Source organism: Bos mutus, chromosome 2 (genome assembly GCF_027580195.1).
Source record: "Bos mutus isolate GX-2022 chromosome 2, NWIPB_WYAK_1.1, whole genome shotgun sequence".
In the NCBI taxonomy this organism is placed as follows: Eukaryota; Metazoa; Chordata; class Mammalia; order Artiodactyla; family Bovidae; genus Bos; species Bos mutus.
This window is the reverse complement of record NC_091618.1, coordinates 41,756,240-41,774,945: the sequence shown is the minus strand read 5'-3', so window position 1 is coordinate 41,774,945 and position 18,706 is coordinate 41,756,240. Positions and strand designations below refer to the sequence as shown.

Here is an 18,706-nt window from a genome sequence, read left to right as displayed (position 1 = left end):
AGGATGCAAGGCAGAAAAGAGCTGTGATGATACATATGGAAGTAAAGACCTAACCCCATGAAGGGTTCCATCTAGAAGGGCAAACAATCACCCAGCTTACAATTCGATGCTCAGCACAGCTCCTCTATGCTCACCGCCCCCAGGAGGGTTAGTGGGGACTGTCACCAACAAGGACGTGAGAGTCCTTGGCTAACAGCGTAAGATGCTCAGACATGCCAGGCACTGTGCTTTTCGTACAGTAACTAACAGAATCAGTAACTGAATTTTATATAGTAACTAATGGAATCCTTGCAACAACCCCCAAGAAGTAAGTACTACTGTTAATCCTCCTTTAGGCCTAGGGAAACTGAAGCACAGAACACTTCAATCATTTTCCCAAAGTCACACAGCTAGTAATTGACAAAGCAAATGTGAATCCAGGCAGTCTGGTGCCCGACCATGCTCTTAACCACAGTGCTATCCCACGTTGAAACGCAGAGAAGTCAGTGTTGACTTACAGTGCTTGACAGTCGGGTTCTTTGACAGCTCCCTACTGATGGGGGTGGTCCCAGTTAAAGGGTACCAACCTGACCTCTTGTATCTTCCTCCTTCTCTGCAGACGCCCCTTGCTCCAACATGCTGGGGATGCTCTCGGGGCTCATTGCCGACTCCCAGATCTCTGCCTCCTCCACCCGTGAGTACCTCTGGAGCCCCAGTGCTGCCCGCCTGGTCAGCAGCCGCTCGGGCTGGTTCCCTCGGATCCCTCAGGCCCAGCCAGGTGAGGAGTGGCTCCAGGTGGACCTGGGAGCACCCAAGACCGTGAAAGGCGTCATCATCCAGGGGGCCCGTGGAGGAGATAGCATCACTGCGGTGGAAGCCAGGGCGTTTGTGCGCAAGTTCAAAGTCTCCTACAGCCTCAATGGCAAAGACTGGGAGCACATCCACGACCCGAGGACCCAGCAGCCAAAGGTAGGATGTTCCTAGAGGACTCCCTAACCTTGCCCCACAAAGGGAGGTTGATCTGGGGCGGGCTGGGGTGTCGATTTCCCAACTAGATGGTCATCACCAACTCCTATGAGCCAGTCAAACAAATGTTAACTGAGGGATACTTTGCGCCAGGCCCTCTGCTAAATGCCTTTTAATCCTTACAACAGGCTTCCCTAGTGGCTCAGACAGTAAAGAGCCGGCCTGCCAGTGCAGTAGACATGGGTTCTATCCCTGGGTCGGGAAGATCCTCTGGAGAAGGAAATGGCAACCCACTCCAGTATTCTTTCCTGGAACATCCCATGTGCAGAGGAGCCTGAGGGGTTACAGTCCATGAGATCACAAAGGGTCAGACACGACTGAGCAACTAAACAACGAAAATCTTTATAACATCTCTAGAAGGTAGATCTTAGGGTCCCTCCCATTCCAGAGATGACAAAACTGAGGCTTGATGTCATGTCCAGGGTCACACAGTACCTGTGGTAGAGCCATGATTCAGACACAAGTCTCCCTCCAGAGCACAAACACCTAACCACTACTCCACACCACCTTGCTAATAACTTGGACACTCTTAATACCCTCTTTCAGATAAAGTTTCCTTGGAACTGGCCAGATATTCAAAGGAGATGTGGTTCTTGGAGGCTCAACTATAGAAACTTAGGGAATGACTTCCAAAAACAACTGTGTGTTTCTGAGTGTTGCTGAACTTTGTATTTTGCTGGGCTTGACTACTTAGATCTTTCCCGCCTCTCACAGAGAGACTGGAAAGAGGCAAAGGAAACTAACTCCAGGCCAGAAGTGCAGGCCAGCATCGCCCACTCTGTCCTGCCATTGCAGGAGTAAAGGTCAGCCCTGAACAGGGGGGACCAAGGAGCTCCAGGAAAGGGAGGGATGTCATGCCCCTGTCCCTTTCCACATTAATCTCTCAATCAGCCTTGGGCACCAGTCCTCATTGCTAAGTTAACTCTTCATTTTTCGCAGAAGATCAGGGCCTCTAGTAAGGAAGGGGTATCACGTGTCTCTGTTTGGCCCCTTTACTAAGCCAACATTTCCATTCTTAATGCAGAGGCAAGGGCTGGACTGGAGGTTTTGCACTGCTGATGTAAACTCCCAGCTCATGATTCCAGTGGCTTGAAAGGCTCAGGGCTTGGTAACTGGAACCTTCAGTGGATGGAACATAAGTTGGACCACAGGGTGCCCCAGGGACAGCTGACCTTCAGTCTTCTTGACCATCCTGAGGGCCTGGGAAAGGAGATGATCTTAGCCAGACTCAGAGCCTGCTCTCCCCATGACAGTGCCCCGCTTTTGGAATTGTGGGCATTCTGCCACATTCCTAGATAAAAATCTGCCACAGCCCCTGGCACACCTGTGCACCGCCTTTCCCTAAGTCACCGGTTCACAAGTGTGCTCTGGGTTGGTTTCCCCACGTGACTTCAGCCAGGGCAAGCCCGACGGTCATCAGTTTCATGTAGTGTGGCTTCAGATGAGGTTCATTTTGACAGAATGTCTTCTACTAAACCAAGGTCTGGGGGAACACAGTCTCAAACTGTCAACATGTGCCCAGCAGAAATAGTCATTAGCCTAGAGAAAGGATGGTCACTTTCCCTTCAGCCTCTCGGTGACCTGGAACTTTCTAAATTGAAATGGTCAAGCTGGGAGTTTCTAAATCTAGACTCTTAAACATCAGGGAAAGAACTTATTTTTCTAATAAACGGAGAACTTCAGAACAGGCAAGACAGTCTACATGCCCTTTCCTCCTCCCTAGCCAAGTACAGCTTCAAACTCACTCAGAGCCGAATTCTGCATTTTCAGTTTCACTCCCAGGATAGAGAACAGAACCCAGCAACCGCCACTTTCATCTGCTCCCTATTTGCCATGTTTCTGGGACCTCCCAAATGAATAAAAACCTTGGTCTGAGAATGGGGCTCCCTCGGACCAAAATGTGCAGCGACGGTGGATTAACTCTGAAGCAGACTTCTAGCTGGATGTAAGGGGCGGGGAGGGAAGGGGGAGGAAGGAGCAGAAAGGAGGAGTGAAGAGGCGTCCACCCAGGAAGGGCTGAGCAGCCTTGTCTCCCCTGCAGCTGTTTGAAGGGAATATGCACTATGACACCCCCGACATCCGGAGGTTCGACCCTGTCCTGGCGCAGTACGTGCGGGTGTACCCGGAGAGGTGGTCCCCCGCAGGCATTGGGATGCGGCTGGAGGTGCTGGGCTGTGATTGGACAGGTAAGGCCCCTTTTCCACTTCAGGTGTCACTCACATGATCTCCTGACCTGGGCTTCCTGGGACGGCCTAGGAGGAGGTCAGACTATGATGGGGACAGGCAGAGAGGCAGCTGTCCCCAGTGAAGCCCCATCCATTCAAAACCACACTGCCCGCCCCCGCCTGCCCTGCGCTCCACCTTATTCAACCTCAAACCACAGGCCCTGCCACCTCCGGACTTGGGACAGTTTCTCAAGGGATGTGCTCTGTCTATTTTAAAGGATCGTTTCAGTTCCTCCACCCGAGTATCTCAAAAACAAATCGTAACTACACACTACCCACCCAAATTCAATTAGACCCTGACTTTTCAGGCCAGAGGGCTGTGGCTGTTGATTTAGGGAAGGGAAAAAAAAAAAACCTTGCTCATGATAATAAAGTAATCCGTTTATGTCTGAATCTGGCCTCCAGATGTCAGTGGCTAAGAGACTTCATTTTCATTTCGAAGCTACATCTGTAAAAGGCATTTATTTGCTCGGGAGGGACCCTGTTGCGGGGGAGCTGCTGGGAACCCGCCGCCTTCCCCTTGTGCGGCAGAAGCCTGGCTGGGTCCCACCTCCACCCAGCAGCGGCCCCAGAGCATCTCCAGAGTCTCCTGAACAGGATGAGGCCCACGGATCACGACCACCCTCCCTGTTCCCTGGGAAGCACCCCATCCATCCTTCCGAGTGGGGCCTCCCTCCTCTGCAGGCCCCCACCCTCCTCCCGGGTAGAGCTGGCACGGATCTCAGCTAAGCCAGAGTCGAGCTTGTGCGCTGCCTGCCAGACGGAGCTGGCGCGCCGCACCAGAGACAGCAGGAGCTGCAGGCAGGACCCGGGCCCCAGGTATCTCCATTTTCCTGTCTGTAAGGTACCTGTCAGCAGCTCACCCAGCAGGGGAAGGTGAAGGATTAATAAGGGCATGTCGGAGAAGTGCTTCTGGCTCCCCGGGAGAAAAATGCTGCCTGTGTGCTGTTACCGTGGCGCCCAGGAGGTGTCCTGTTGAGGCGCGCCGGCCGGGAATCCGGCCGAATTAGCCTTTCTCACCTCCAGATGGAAGGCAGCCCCAGTGAATGCATTTTAGTGGGAAGACACTTTATTCCCCATCATGAAGGAGTGAGGCCAGGTTCCCTGCAGCCCGCTGAGTGCGCCTGACCTGTCCTCTTGCGGCCGCTGAAAATGGCCCTCCGGCAGCGACCCAAGCTGGCTGCTTTGGGGCCAGCATCAGAGCATTAGAGGTACAGAGGACCCGAGGGCTGCAAGGCCAGTGACTTTCAAGCATTTCTGACCATCGTCTGCAATTTAAAATAAATTTGTATCACAACCCACTTGACTTACAAACACGAGTACACTCACACAAGCACACACTACCACATGTGTGCATATGGAATATAGAATATCATTAACTAGCCTGAACTCTAGGGACAGATTGCCAAGTTCAGGTCCAGCCTCTGCCGATCTCGGTTATCTTAGCTGAAGAATGGGGGTGACCGTAGTATATCTACACCCCTCACCGTTGTCATGAGGATTTAATAAAATAATAAAGTACTTAGCCTAGTGCCTGGCACCTGATAAACTTGTTCTAATAAGTAAATGTGATTGAAACAAAAGTTCCCAAAGCAGTGCTAACACATGAGTACACTCTGAAATACCATAGTCCCTATTTTTTTTTTCAGAGTCCCTATTTTAAAATCCTAGTCCTGACCCACGAAATTGATCCACAACCTGTTAACAGGGTGACATACAGCTTGAAAAAGATCACCAATCTAGGAGTGGGAAACTGAGTCCCAGGGAGAGGAGCCGCTTGCTAGAGGCCACTCAGCTAGCCAAGAGCTGACTCATCCTTCACTCCTGTCCCCAGTACCCCCGTGCCACACCTCTCCCAGGCTGGCCCTGCTTTAAGACCGACTGAACAACCGCTAATGGACTTTTCCTCTTACTGCCCCTCCCAAGCTGGCCCAGATGACACTGGAGATGGTCAGCAACAGGTTTCTCATTTCAAAGTTCTCCTGGTCATTCTTTGGAAGATCAGAGTAGGACCTCGACACCCTCCACCCAGCCTCCTTCCCTTTGAAGTCTCTGACATCTGGTTTCAATTGCCGGGGAGCATAACATGATGGGCAGTTACCTCTAAGTGTCCAGTACAAACACAGTGGACACGGAGGCCAGCTGTCATCCCCTCACTTTCATTCACACGTCCTGCCCTCTCACTGCCTTGCCCGCCCCCTTGCCACTGGATTTAACATTTTACATCTCTGCCAAAAGCTCACCCACTCTGACGTTTCCTGGAGTTGCTCTCCCAGGCCTCATGGCTTTCTGCTTTTCACATTTCCATTCATTTCTGCGATTCACCTTTGTTCCCTTCTTCCTTCCCACCCCAAAAGGATAACAGGGAATAGAACGGGCTGGGTTGAGTTGCTGCAGCTAAGTAATTTGACGAGGCTACTTCACCTGTTCGTTTGTTTGTGTTTCCAGTGATTACTTCTTGCCTTGCTGCCCATAGTTGCTTTACAACGGTGTTGGAGATTCTGTGACACGGGGACAAATTTGAACTTACAAATTAGGACGCTTTGGGTTTGTTTGCTATTTACTGTGAGTGAGAGGCAGGCATGGCAAAAGGAAGTATGAAAGGTTATGCTCATAGTATTTAATAGCAGAAAGATGGGAAGTCGACCGTGAAAAAGCTATTCAGCAAGTTTAGTGATTTCCTTCAGCTCCCGGCTTTATTAAATGGTATCCTGAAGGGTGCTGACAAAGATGCCTAATTACATACAGTAGCACAAAAAAACACATATAGAAATGGTAGAAGCCATGCACAGGCTTTTTGGGGAGTCTTATGGGAGGCCAGCCCTGGGATGAAGACCCCACCTCACAACATGCAGACTTAAACACAGTTTCCAGCATTCCTTGGGGCCCCACCTAGCACCTGACTCATGCTTTCATTCACTTCATGAAAGGTTGCTGAATGAATGACTGGCAGCAACAGATAAACAAGTGAATGGATGGGTGAATGAATCACCTAGAGCCGAGGGCAGAACTGACTGCCTGCAGCCAGGTTTGCCCAGCCAGGCTTGGTTGCCTGCTCCTCATATTTTGAAATCAGTTACCAACATTTATGACAAGTCTGGCAGTTTTCCCTGGGTTGTTGTTGGTTTTTTTGTTTGTTTGTTTGTTTGTTTTTTGCTTCATGTGTGGGAAGAGACATCTTTTTGCAAGATCTGGCCACACTGGCCACCTCCCTACTTGGGGCCATCATGGTGGTGGCCTCCTTTACAACAGGCCTATGGAGTCCCTCTACTACCTCCCCTGCAGCCCTTTACCCTCCCTGCCCCGCAGTGGGCCATCCCCGCCTTACAAAGGTGGTTTGTATCCTAGAAGCATTTGTACTTGCCACACCCTGACCTAAAGGCACAGCCCTAAATGCTTTCCACTGAATGGAGTCTGAGTCCCTTTGAGCCCTATTCTTTTCCATTCAGTTTTGTGCAAACAGAAACAGTGTCTGGGGTCCCACCTCCCAATGGCTTGGCTATGACTTCAGCCCTTGTGCTTCTGATGATCCTGTAACAGATGGGCTCCCAGGTCGGGTTAGCTTTGGTTCATAAAAGCATAGTCTGACTCAGAGAAGGTAGAGATGAGAAGGCCTGTTCTGTGTGCCAGCTGGGCCGAGCCAGGGGCACTCCAGTGGCCACACAAGGGCCCATGTGCCGACGTGTCTTCCACAGGATGGAGCTCACCGTGTTAACCCAGACTTTTTTTCCAACCATTCTTGATAGGTGTCGTTCACTACGTGTATCACCCGTACTTGTGTCTTTAAGTGATCTTTTTTTTTTTAAACATTTCTGGCCATGCCACGTGGCATGTGGGATCTTCCCCGACCAGGAATTGAACTCACATTTCCTGCACTGGAAGTGTGGAGTCTTAACCACTGGACCGCTAGGTCCAGTGTCTTAAGCAGGTTCTGTGTCTTAAACAGAACACCCAGGGCATGGTTGAGTCCCACCTGGGGTCAGTGTCACCCACATTCATTACGGCCTGGCGTGGCCTTTTGTGTTGGCCTCAGACCCTCTGCAGCGGAGTAAACAGGTGGGTTTTTGTTCATCCCTCTGTCATGGCTGTTTCTACAGCTAGGGACCATTCTCCTTAACACAGGTTATGGTTTTGACTTCACCACAGCACACAGAAGTGACTTCATGTGTGTGTGTGTGTGTGTGTGTGTGTGTGTGTGTGTCCATCTTGGCTTTCCTTTCTCCTTCCATCTTGAAAGGCCCACCCTTGGAGGAGAGACTTAATATTTGGCATCTTCCTCCTGCTGGGTGTAACACAGGCTGCTGCCTGAAGGATTCACTCCTGTACTTTGCCTCTCTGCAGACTCAAAGCCCACAGTTGAGACACTGGGACCCACCGTGAAGAGCGAAGAGACCACCACCCCGTATCCCACTGATGAGGAGGCCACGGACTGTGGGGAGAACTGCAGCTTTGAGGATGGTGAGGATGGGGTGGTGGTTGTATTTCACTGGGGTGGCATGGATGCCAGCCAGTCACAGTGGAGGCTGGTCCATGGTGGGGGCCAGGAACTGGGGGTCCCTTGGTCAGAGGTCAGGAAGGTGTGATACTTAGGGACTTGGGGCGGTGGCTATTTATAACCTATCTGGAAGGATTCAGATATTGGAAAAATCAGTACACTGGTCATCGGTTGAGATAAGGGTCCATCCAAGGAGAACTCCATTGAGAAGTCTCCTTTCCAAGCCCTCACTTCCTGTCTTTAGAATCCACAACCGTGATGGCTGTGTCCACAGCACAGTCAAAGGGAGATCTGTCTGTCAGCTGGGTGACATGACTTATCTGCATTTCCCTGTGTCTTCACCATCGCTGGTTGAGAAAGCATTACAGTTATGACTCTGAGCGTGTGTTGCATTCTCCACAAGGCGAGTGAGGTCAGGGACAAAGGCAGCAGTACGAAAAGGCACCTCAGTTGTCCCTCAACACTCAGGGCCTCTTCATTTCCCATTGACCTCATCACATGGGAAATCTGTATCATTTTTCATTTTCTCTCCTAAGCATATCCAACTCAGATGAAAAAAACAATAGTTGGCAGAGCCCAAGAAGGACATCACATTTTAAATCTTCCTGCTAAGGCCACCGAATATGAGGACATTCTTAACAAACCACAAATTTTGGAACACCTGGCATTTTTGACTAGGATTAAATGCTTGACAGCCTCAATTTACAGTAAATTGCTGATCGTTATTAACTGTTCATTAAGCCAAATGAGGGAAGATTGGTCAAGAGGCTGGGGAAGTGATGGAGACAGAAAAACCTAGCACCCAGTCAGTGGGGAGATGGATGGCAAAGGCTGTGGAACCCATGCCCTTAACCACTTGCCAGTACGAGGAACTGTGCTGATGGGGTAGACGGCTCCCAAAAATGGCTACAAAGAAGAATGGGAGGAGAGCCAAAAATAAATGCTGAAGTTGTATGACTGCAAAATGATAATTTAATGCATATGCTTTTAGGAATGCGCTTTTGTATATTGCGTGGGCGGGTGGGGGTGGGGGGACACTCTTGGTCAGGGATAGTTGAATTCAGAATTCTGACATTTTAATGAACTTGTTTTTGTTTTATGAAGAGGAGAAAGAGACTTGGAGAATCTTCCAAGACATGTTTGAAAGAGTTTGAGAGCCAAAAGGGGAATGCATTCATTTACTGTGTGGTGTTGGATTAGCAGAGTTAGCTTGGTGGAGGGCAAAAGGAGGGTTTTTATCTAAATGCCAATCCAAAGGAAAATTGAAGAGTTCTGTTGCAAATCAGAAGTTTAATATAATTGTCCCGTTTATAGTGTGGTTTGTCTCATTTGGGGTTTCTTTAGTGGTTCCTCCCTTCTCTCTTTTTTTTTTTTAGCAAAACATCTCTTTGTGGAATTGGGTCCCTGAGATACAGTATGCACATAAACATTCGAGAGGAATTATGCTATATCGAATTACTCCATATTTTTGAATGGAAAAATAGAAATTTAGAAGTTGTCAGGAGAAGGGAATGGTGAGGGCGAAGGGCTGACTTTTCCAAGCCACAGGTTGATGCTGCAATAATAGATTCCGTGTGTTTGTTCTCATGCTGACTTTGGCCAAGGATGGGCAAATATTAAATATTCTTTCTTGGGAAGGGAAAGAGACGAGCAGGACCCAGTGGCAATCTGCCGTGTGCCCCCAGGCCAGCAGGGCCCTCCCCTCAGAGGTGAGCCCTCCTCGCCCCCAGGGTGGGAGCAGCTTGTTGCCATCAGTCTGTTGTTCCCTTTCGACTTCCTAACCTGCATTCTAGGTCTTCCCCACGGAAATTCCTCTCTGGGAAGCCTGAGAAGGGAAGTGAAAAGGCCAAAGACCCCACTTCCTCCCAGCTCCCAGCATTGAGCAGCATTTTTCCGCTGTCTCCGCAGCCAAGAGTCCTAATTTGGGTTTCCATTTCCTCTCTTCACTGCCCCCCCAACCCCCACTTCATCACATGTTTGGCAGCAGCTCAGACTGGATTTTTAGAGCTAAGTGGAACCTCAAAAGAAACTCTTGGGTTCAGTCTATTCACTTAGAGGTGAACAGCCCTGCAGATGGAGACAAGCCATTGTGTGGTCTCTTCTTAGATTTCTATTCTCTGCTGCCCCTGGAATCCTGGCCTTGGGGCACTCCGAGCCATGTGAAATTATTCTTCCTCCTGATTGGCGCTGAGCTGGGTGGCAGGCTGGTCTGCCCCCACCCCCCTCGTTTTTGCCCTTAACATGCCAAGCTGCCCTCCTGGCAGCACCTCCCCCTGGGGATTCTGAACTGACTGGTCCTCTGAAATGAGAGACCTGGCACAGGGAGGTGAAGGGGAGCAAACAAGCCCTCCTTGTTTCGGAGGTCACTTTCTCCTCCCCAGCCAGCACCTCCTGCATTTTGAATTCCAGCCTCTGTGGATGCCAACGGGCTGCCCATCACTGCTGACAGCCAGGTTGGCAGGATCCCACCTTCCACCAAGGCACTGGGGAGACATTCTTCTCTGGCATTTAGGGAACAGCGATTTTCACATTTGTCTGCTCTCCAAGGTGGACAGAAGAGGCTGATTAGAGCCTGCAGCCATTTGGTGGCCTCATTTATAATTGCTGACTATGGGAACCACTGGCAGACTTGGCTTTCATGCCTGGGAAGGATGAGACCAAAGGCTGACCCGAAAGCCAGCCATCGCCAAGATGGGTTCAATGAATAAGCAAAGGGAGCCATTGCTTTCTCTGTTCTCCCCTTAGGCTCTGCCAGAGGTTTAAATAGCACCACTGTGGCTGTTCTCCGAACCCATTTCATTTGCCTTGTTTTGGGTTTTGTTTTCCTTTCAGACAAAGATTTGCAGCTCCCTTCAGGATTCAATTGCAACTTTGATTTCCCGGAGGAGCCCTGTGGTTGGATGTACGATCACGCCAAGTGGCTCAGGAGCACCTGGGCCAGCAGTTCCAGTCCTGATGACCGGACGTTTCCAGGTAAGCCAGCCACGAGTGATGAGCTGAGAGAGGACTTCCCTGGTGGCTTAGTGGTAAAGAATCCACCTGCAATGCAGGAGACACGGATTGGATTCCTGGGTTGAGAAGATCCACTGGAGGGGAGGGCATGGCAGCTCACTCCAGTATTCTTGCCTGGAGAACCACATGGACAGAGGAGCCTGGTGGGCTATAGTCCACCAGGAGGGGTGGCAGAGTGTGACACGACTGAAGCGACTTAACACACGTGCAAGACCAGCCTGCACCATGTTTTTCAGCTCTAGATTCCCTGGCGAGCTTCCTAGTAACTTCCCACCATGGAGCAGTCCTCTGCTCTTTGCCCACAAACCACGGAGTCTTTGCTGACAACGTCACCCGACGGCATAGCTGTTTGGTGGTTCCTGGCCCTCTCTCGTGATTACAGTGCAGCCTGGAAGCTGGGAGGGAGTGGGAGATGCTAAGGTAAAAGAAGAAGAAAGAGCAGTTGGGAGTTCCTCGAAGAGGGATGGGGTAGTGTCCCTTTGTTCCCGTAGTCAGGTCACCACCACCAGCACAGAGCCTGTGGTCAGCTCCATGGTGGGTATTGTTCCTAAAATGGCTCATTGGGAAACTCCTGGCCCAAACTCCTTGACTGCTACTTCTGGGAAGGTATCATCACTTCTGTCGAAAACCAAGTCAAGGGCATGAACCACTTGGCCTCTCAAAGAGCATCACTGCCAGTCTTTGGAATATTAGGAAGCCACCCACTTGGTCTCGAAGCCTCTCCTGACACTGCTGACAGAGTTGTTGTTGTTCAGTTGCTAAGTCGTGTCTGACTCTTTGCAACCCCATGGATTGCAGCACACCAGGCTCCTTATCCTCCACCGTCTCCCGGAGTTTGCTCAAATTTATGCCCATTGAGTTGGTGAGGCGCTCTAATCATCTCATCCTCTGCCGCTCCCTTCTCCTTTCGCCTTCAATCTTTCCCAGCATCAGGGTCTTTTCCAGTGAGTCAGCTCTTTGAATCAGGTGGCCAAAGTGTAGAGAGGGGTTGTCTTTAGCCCTTCTAAGCAGGTAGAGACAAGAGTTATCCACACTCTGTACGTGCCAGGCTTTTATAGCAGTGTTCCAGTAAGGTTTAACCACCAGGATTTTTTTTCCTAAATCTGCTTTGTAATGCTTGCCACTCTGTGGTGTAAATCCCCCACTGTGGTTGAACGCAAGCTACCAACATGACATCATCAGAGGCGGAGTGGAGAAGTCAGTAACACAGCCTCAGTTTTTTCCATCACGCAGATACAATAGATATAAATAACTTCAGAATCATGTGTACTGGTAAGATGTATTAAAATAATTAGGAAGTATTGCACTTTGAGAATTTATTTTCTTTTGTTTTTTAATATACTTAATTTCTGGGTAACTTTTTATATTTCCATTGGTAATAATGCTTGTGTTTCAACAGCTGGCTTACAAAATTCCAGAAAATTCCACAATCAGCTCTCTCAAGCCAGTACATAGTAGACGTTGCTCCAGCACATCACAAGTTAGCTTTCAATTCTCCTGGACCTAGGCCCCCAAAAGAGTCTGAGAGGAAAGAGGTTAATTCTAGAAATTAGTAGATCATATGTTGCCGGCCTAGAGAAGGAAAGGGGGAGAACATCCCCTTGTGCAGAGTCTCCCAGAGTGACTCTGCTGCCCCTCACCCCCAGGCCTGGCCATGTCCCCCCCTCCCCAGGGTGGCAGTCAAACAGATGCAGGGAGAGCACCACAGGCCGCCTCCTGACTCGGCCTGCACTTGTTTTCCCGGAGGGTCACGGCGTCTGCTCTGGAGAAAAACATTTTCATATTTCAAGTGTTTATCTCTTCAGCATTTGAGTGCTCAGAGAGATTAATATCTGAAGATCACCACCGCCCTGGGCAACGGGGGAGAACACTTACCCTCGTCCCAGCCTTAATCATCCTCCCCCCGCCCTTGTTCACTGCAATAATGTTTAATTAATATAATGAGCCTCCTGCACGTTGGAAAAAAATACTTATTTTTATAACCCAGCCTGGATTTTTCATTTCATTTCCTCTCCTTTGAGACTTGGCCCAATTAATTGGTTGTTTTTCCCAACCCCCACTTTCTATACAAACGTAAAGGAGATTTGCAGGGTGTGTGTCTGTGTGTGTGCACATTTATAGGTGTGTACTTGTGCATTGTGTGTATGTTTGTGCATGTGTTTCTTTCTCAAAGTATTTGTGATTGTGTCTGTATGTGCATATGTTAGGTTTTTATGTGTCGATTTTATGTGTTTGTAAATATGGATATGCATGTGTTTGGTTTGTGTGTATGTGCAAATGTGTGCATATGTGTGTGTCTGTATGTTTGTGCTTGAGTGTGTTTGTGGTTTATATGCATGTGTGTGTGTGGTGTGTATATAAGGGGATGGCTTGGTAAAGGTGCTTTGCATGAAGGGGTGTAGATGATAGAGCAAGGGGAGATTTACTGAATCTCATTCAGCATCCATCCTCAGGCTCTTTCTAACAATTCCACTTTCTCCCTTGCACTCTTCTGAGCAGATTTTCTCTAGGAAGGCCTGAGGTCAGCCCCGTCCAGGCTGACCTGGAGGTCCAGGTTCCAAGGCTGGCAATTTGCAAATGACACTTTGGGAAGAGCTTAAGTTACTCTGTTTGACAAGGTTCCTCTCTGCCCGCTCCTCACCCTGCCCTGGCCCTCACCTGATGCCCCATTGGTCGGCCCTAGCTACTGGCTGGGGATCCTCATCCTTGCTCTCATTCCGCTTGATTCATTACACCCTGTGGTTTGGGAGGGCTTTTCAGAGCAATCTTGAAGAGCGGGCAGCAGTCCAACCTTGGCTGGCTAGATAGGGACAGAAAGAAAATTAGGGCCATGAGGAACTGCTAGATCTAATGTTGTTTCTCCCTTAAGAAACTGAGAAAGAAAATAACAGTTTTCCTCTTCCAGAGGAATCCCTGAGGTTTGCAAAAGCAGCCCTTAGACGCTGCCTCCAGAAAACCGAATCAGAGCCCATCTGTCCATCCTCCAATGATTTAAAGAATCACTTGCTGTATTTCCCACTGTCCTTCTCCTTACAAAACGTGACGCTGGATTCTAAGCAGGAGAGGATAGAAAGCCTTTTCTGTTCAGGGTGGTCCTTTTTCTTCTTCTTCTATTTCTTCAAAAAAAAAAAAACAAAAAACTGGGGCCCCGAGGGGAGCAGTTGGGAGAAAGGAAACAGCTGTGCTGTGGGGCAGGGCAGATGCTGACGGGTTCAAAATCACGGGACCTTCTAAGTCAAGCCTGAAAGCCACTGTGTCACCCACACTTCACCCCTCCACAAAGAGGAGACCGCACCACTCTCTAAGTCGGCCATATGTTTTATCTCCTTGTTGGATAGGTAAACAAAAGTAACTACACTTAAGAAAGGAGGTGTCTCCATCAAGTGCAGAGGGAGAAGGCAGGAAAGAAAAAAGGAAATAGCCATGTTGAAATATCAGAACAGGCTATTTGATTAGAACTGTCTGTGGAAGCGACTTACATTCCTTAGATGTTTTCGGATTTCGTTCTTTTCTCTTGTTTTGTTTTCTTTTCCTTTTAAGTAAGCAATTAGTTTGGTTCTTCTGGCTAGTGGAAAGAGTTGCTTAAGGCTGACAAGACACCCTCTGGTTTTATTCCACTGTTTTTGTTTTTCAAGATAGTCTTTCAAGATACTCAGAATTTCTTTTTTTAGCTCTTCGCTTGTGACTTAGAAGCCTGGAGTATGTTCATAGTAGCCCCTGGGGACACTGTTGCGAATTCCTGGAGTGGGTTGCTGTGCCCTCCTCCAGGGGATCTTCCCGACCCAGGGACTGAACCCACATCTCTTTTGTCTCCTCCATTGGCTAGGTGGGTTCTTTACCACTAGTGCCAGCTGGGAAGCCCTCTCCGAGAAGGCACTTTGCCTTTGCCCCGTACCTGCAGTGACACTGGAAACGTCTCCCCTAGTGGGAGCCAGTGTATCTCCTGCAGGCATTCTCAGGCACTGATCAGAAACAGAATTTAGGTGCAGTTCTGAGGATGATCAGATTCAGCTCAGCAAGGAACAAGGCCAAGAGATGCTGTGGTGAACCTGTGTGTCTAGACCTGCCCTGCTTCATATGGTAGCCACCAGCCACCTATGGCTAATTTAATTTTAATCAGAATTAAATACAGATAAAACTTCAGTTCCTCCATCATACCAGCCACATTTTAAGGGCTCAGTACCCACTCTATGTGGGGTGGTGCAGATGGCGAACACGCCAGTCATCACAGGATGCTGTCTTGGTCAGTGCTGCTGAAGCGCCTTTTGACATGAACACAAGAATAACTTCCAGGGTCCTTGCTGCTGCTGGTGGTCCTTGGTTTGGTGTAAATCAAGGGGCAGATAATTAGGGAAATGTGTCTTCTCTTTGGTCCCTTCATGGGAGTGTTCAGTGCCTGGTACTTGTGTTACTGTATCATTCTACCTAAGTGAGTAACACAGTAAAGTCAGCAAGTAACACAGACAGTATCGGAACTATCCCATTCAATCAAAAAGAGTAAATACTAAGTAATAGCAATTATAGTAATAAAAACTGTTTTATTATTATTGTCTTCAGGAATGAGACAAGGCTAGCTACAAAGGGTGCTATGCCAGGGCAGCCTCAGCATCTTCGAGTGTGTGGTCACCCTACATATGTGCTCTGTGATACGTTTGTTGACCTGATGAAGTATGACTTCAATATTACTTCATTTCAGTAACTTGGAGTCATGGAAGTAATGTAAAGAAAACAGGCAAAAGCTATTGGGACTAGTTTGCCTTTCTCAGAGGACAGAGTTCTGGCTACCTAGCATTTGCACGTTTATTAGATTGAGAGGCCAGAACCTTTACTCTGGATTCAAAACCAAGTGAGAGGAAGTCAAGAATACAATGTTCTAAAAAAAAAAAAAAAAAAGAATACAATGTTCTGAAATACTCAGATTTTACAGATGGGGGCTCTTCCATCAGGTGTAGGGCTGTTGTAATGCACATTGGGCTGCTGGATAAACTCCGGGAGCGTGGAGGGCCAGAACTGCGATTCCCTGTGGGACATGCACAAAGGAGGATTGAGTGTAGCTGGGGATGGTCAGTAGATGGTCACAAAGGGATCAGTGAAAGAGATGAGTCACTTGCTTACAATGGGCTTGGTTTTGGGTGGTGAGCTAGCAGTGACTCTTTGAATTAAAAAGCAACTCTCTGAACTCAAAAGACCTTCCTCATAGGTGGGGCCGATGGCAGCAAACAGTCCAGACACGGAATTGCCATTAGCTTGAATTACCTTCAGGAAGCAGTTACTGTGACTCGGCTGGGGCACAGCCACTTCAGATATGGAGCCAGGAACTTCTCAGGCTGAGACCAGGCTAGATTAAAGACCAGGAGCAGCTGGGCTAAAAGAAAGCCATATTTAAGGAATAACATCAACTGGAAAAAGAAAGTATGGTGGCCCTTCTTCATGGAAAGTAGGGAGGAAAATACCTCTGACTCTGTAGAATCACAGCAGTAGAGAGGAGAAACTATTTTTCCTTATCTTCTGCAAGTCATGATTGGTTGAGTGTGTAGATTGACAGTGAAGGGACAGTGTGATAAAGAATGTCTCAATTGCAAACCTTCATAAAAGCTGACATACAAAAAAAATCAGCTCCAGATAGACTTTTATGCAAAACCCAAGCCTGAAACCTCAAATGTCCACAAACTGGTCAATTGTAAACCTTGAGAACATTCTGTGGAGTTCATCCAAAGTCAATGTTTCCCTTAACCAGTTGTTAATTTGAGGACCTTAGCAGACATAGACTGACCTTGGCAGGCCAGCTGAGGGGCTGACTCACGTTTTAAGCATGACCTATATGAAGAGACTCCATCTCCTGCAGCACTAAATAGTCTTTCAGATGGCTGTTCTAGCAGGAGGGCAAGATGCTAGCCAGGAGATGTGTGTGTTGGACAGATGGTGTGTTTGGCTTTGCGATAGCCAGGGGGATAGACTGGTGATTTATTTCAGGGTTTGGTAAGGTGTCGGCGCCATTGATCCCGTTGCGGTTGGGCCAGGAACGTTCACGTGATCACCCAGCACTTAGGCAGCTGAAGCCAGATGTGGTTGTAAATCGCCAGGTGAAATGTCAAGAGACCCTTCCTAGAGACACCATCAGGTTAAGATGCCTGAGCGACCTTGTCCTCCACACCTCCTCTCTGCCCTTTTGAACTCCTGTTATTCATTCCCTTGTGATTGTTTTCTCTGTGTCATGGGCAACAACAGATGTTTTGAGTCAGGGACCTAGCAGAATGCTTCCCAAGTATGTCAGGTCCAGGAGGAGAGGGATTGTATCTCTGGGACATTTTCGTTTCATTCTCTTTCTGCAGCTGAATGTATTTCCTCTACATTGTTTCTTGTTGGAAACCATCCATTGGCGACATCACTGCCATCAAACTACAAAAAAAAAAAAAAAGAAGAAGACAACCTCTAGCAGGGAGACCTGGTTCTTAACCAGTCACTTGTCATGTTTTGGGACCTCTTAACCATCCAAAGGGCTTTTCCCCTAAAGTCCAAGCAAATCAGTAAAGTGGCCCACCCATTCAAGGCCAACCCTTGCTCTATCAAGCCATCAACAGTCACTGTCTGCTAAAACTTCCTCTGTGTTTGGCAGTGGCGGGCCATAATGTTCCAGAAGAGCAGACTCCATTGACACTGCATGTGCTTCACTCACAGCAGAGACAGGGATGCCGGGACTTAAAGGAGCTGCAGCACTGAACTGAGCAAAGTACGCATCTAAAGAGGCCAGGGTTACATTTCCTGAGGAAGCGAAGACCAGGGTTGTAATTCTTCAGGAGTGAACTTATTTCTTAGTCAGAGGACAGAAATTGGCTGTACTTCACGGGGGAATAGAAGGATGACATGTGTCTAAATGACAGTGGGAAAACTTAAAACTGAATTTAAGACGTTTCTGACAGTTAGGGCTGTGCTCCCCCCGGCCCCCCCCCTCAAAAAAAACCAAAAAACACATTGCCAGCATGGCTTTTGGAAACTCCTGCTTTGGAGAATTTAAAGGAAAGCTGTGCTAGGGATGTTTTCAGTGTGGTTCCTCTGAACAGCAGGGCTGGCCCCTTCTAAATGGTCTTTTGGGGCCCCACTCTCATTCCAGAATGATGTATTCTTTTGTCTACTGTGCTGCTGCTGCTGCTAAGGCACTTCAGTCATGTCCGACTCTGTGCAACCCCATAGACGGCAGCCCACCAGGCTCCCCCATCCCTGGGATTCTCCAGGCAAGAACACTGGAGTGGGTTGCCATTTCCTTCGCCAATGCATGAAAGTAAAAAGTGAAAGTGAAGTCGCTCAGTCGTGTCCGACTCTTAGCAACCCCATGGCCTGCAAGGCTGCAGGCTCCTCCAGGCTCCTGGCTCCAGGAGCTCCTACTACCAGGCTCCTCCATCCATGGGATTTTCCAGTCGAGAGTACTGGAGTGGGGTGCCATTGCCTTCTCTGCTGTCTACTGTAGATTGACCCAAAAGACATGTGGTCAACAATGCCTGGTGTATAGCATGGGGCTGGCCCATTTCTGGGGTTAGGACATACCTGGGAACCATCTTATTCCAGAGAACATCTTTACTGTCCTTGAGCCAAACCTTACTTCCTTTGAGTCTCTGATTGGTCTTCCCAGGTTATTGGGGCTCTTTGGACCCTTTTTCTTTCTAAAAGAAGCAAAAAAGCCAGCAAAGCTGAAGTTCCAATACTTTGGCCACCTGATGCAAAAAGCCGACTCATTGGAAAAGACCCTTACTGGGAAAGATTGAAGGCAGGAGGACAAGGGGGCGACAGAGGATGAGATGGTTGGATGGCATCACTGACTCAATGGACATGAGCTTAAGCAAACTCCAGAAGATGGTGAAGGACAGGGAAGCCTGGCCTGCTGCAGTCCATGGGGTTGCAAAGAGTCAGACGTGACTTAGTGGCTGAACAATAACAGGAGGCAGAGTGTTCAGGGATGGTAGTTGAAATAAAG

General features: G+C 48.7%; 1 protein-coding gene across 4 annotated transcripts in view; it reads left to right on the top strand.

The window, feature by feature from the left end:
• The window catches only part of NRP2 (neuropilin 2), a 119,904-nt gene that overhangs the window by 60,771 nt on the left and 40,427 nt on the right, over positions 1–18,706 (top strand). For all 4 annotated transcript variants that reach the window (XM_005904763.2, XM_005904762.3, XM_070387803.1 and 1 more), the window contains exons 9-12: positions 599–948; positions 3,047–3,191; positions 7,572–7,688; positions 10,558–10,698. In XM_005904763.2, the coding sequence (XP_005904825.1) occupies positions 599–948; positions 3,047–3,191; positions 7,572–7,688; positions 10,558–10,698 (753 nt within the window). The remainder of the gene's footprint in view (positions 1–598; positions 949–3,046; positions 3,192–7,571; positions 7,689–10,557; positions 10,699–18,706) is intronic.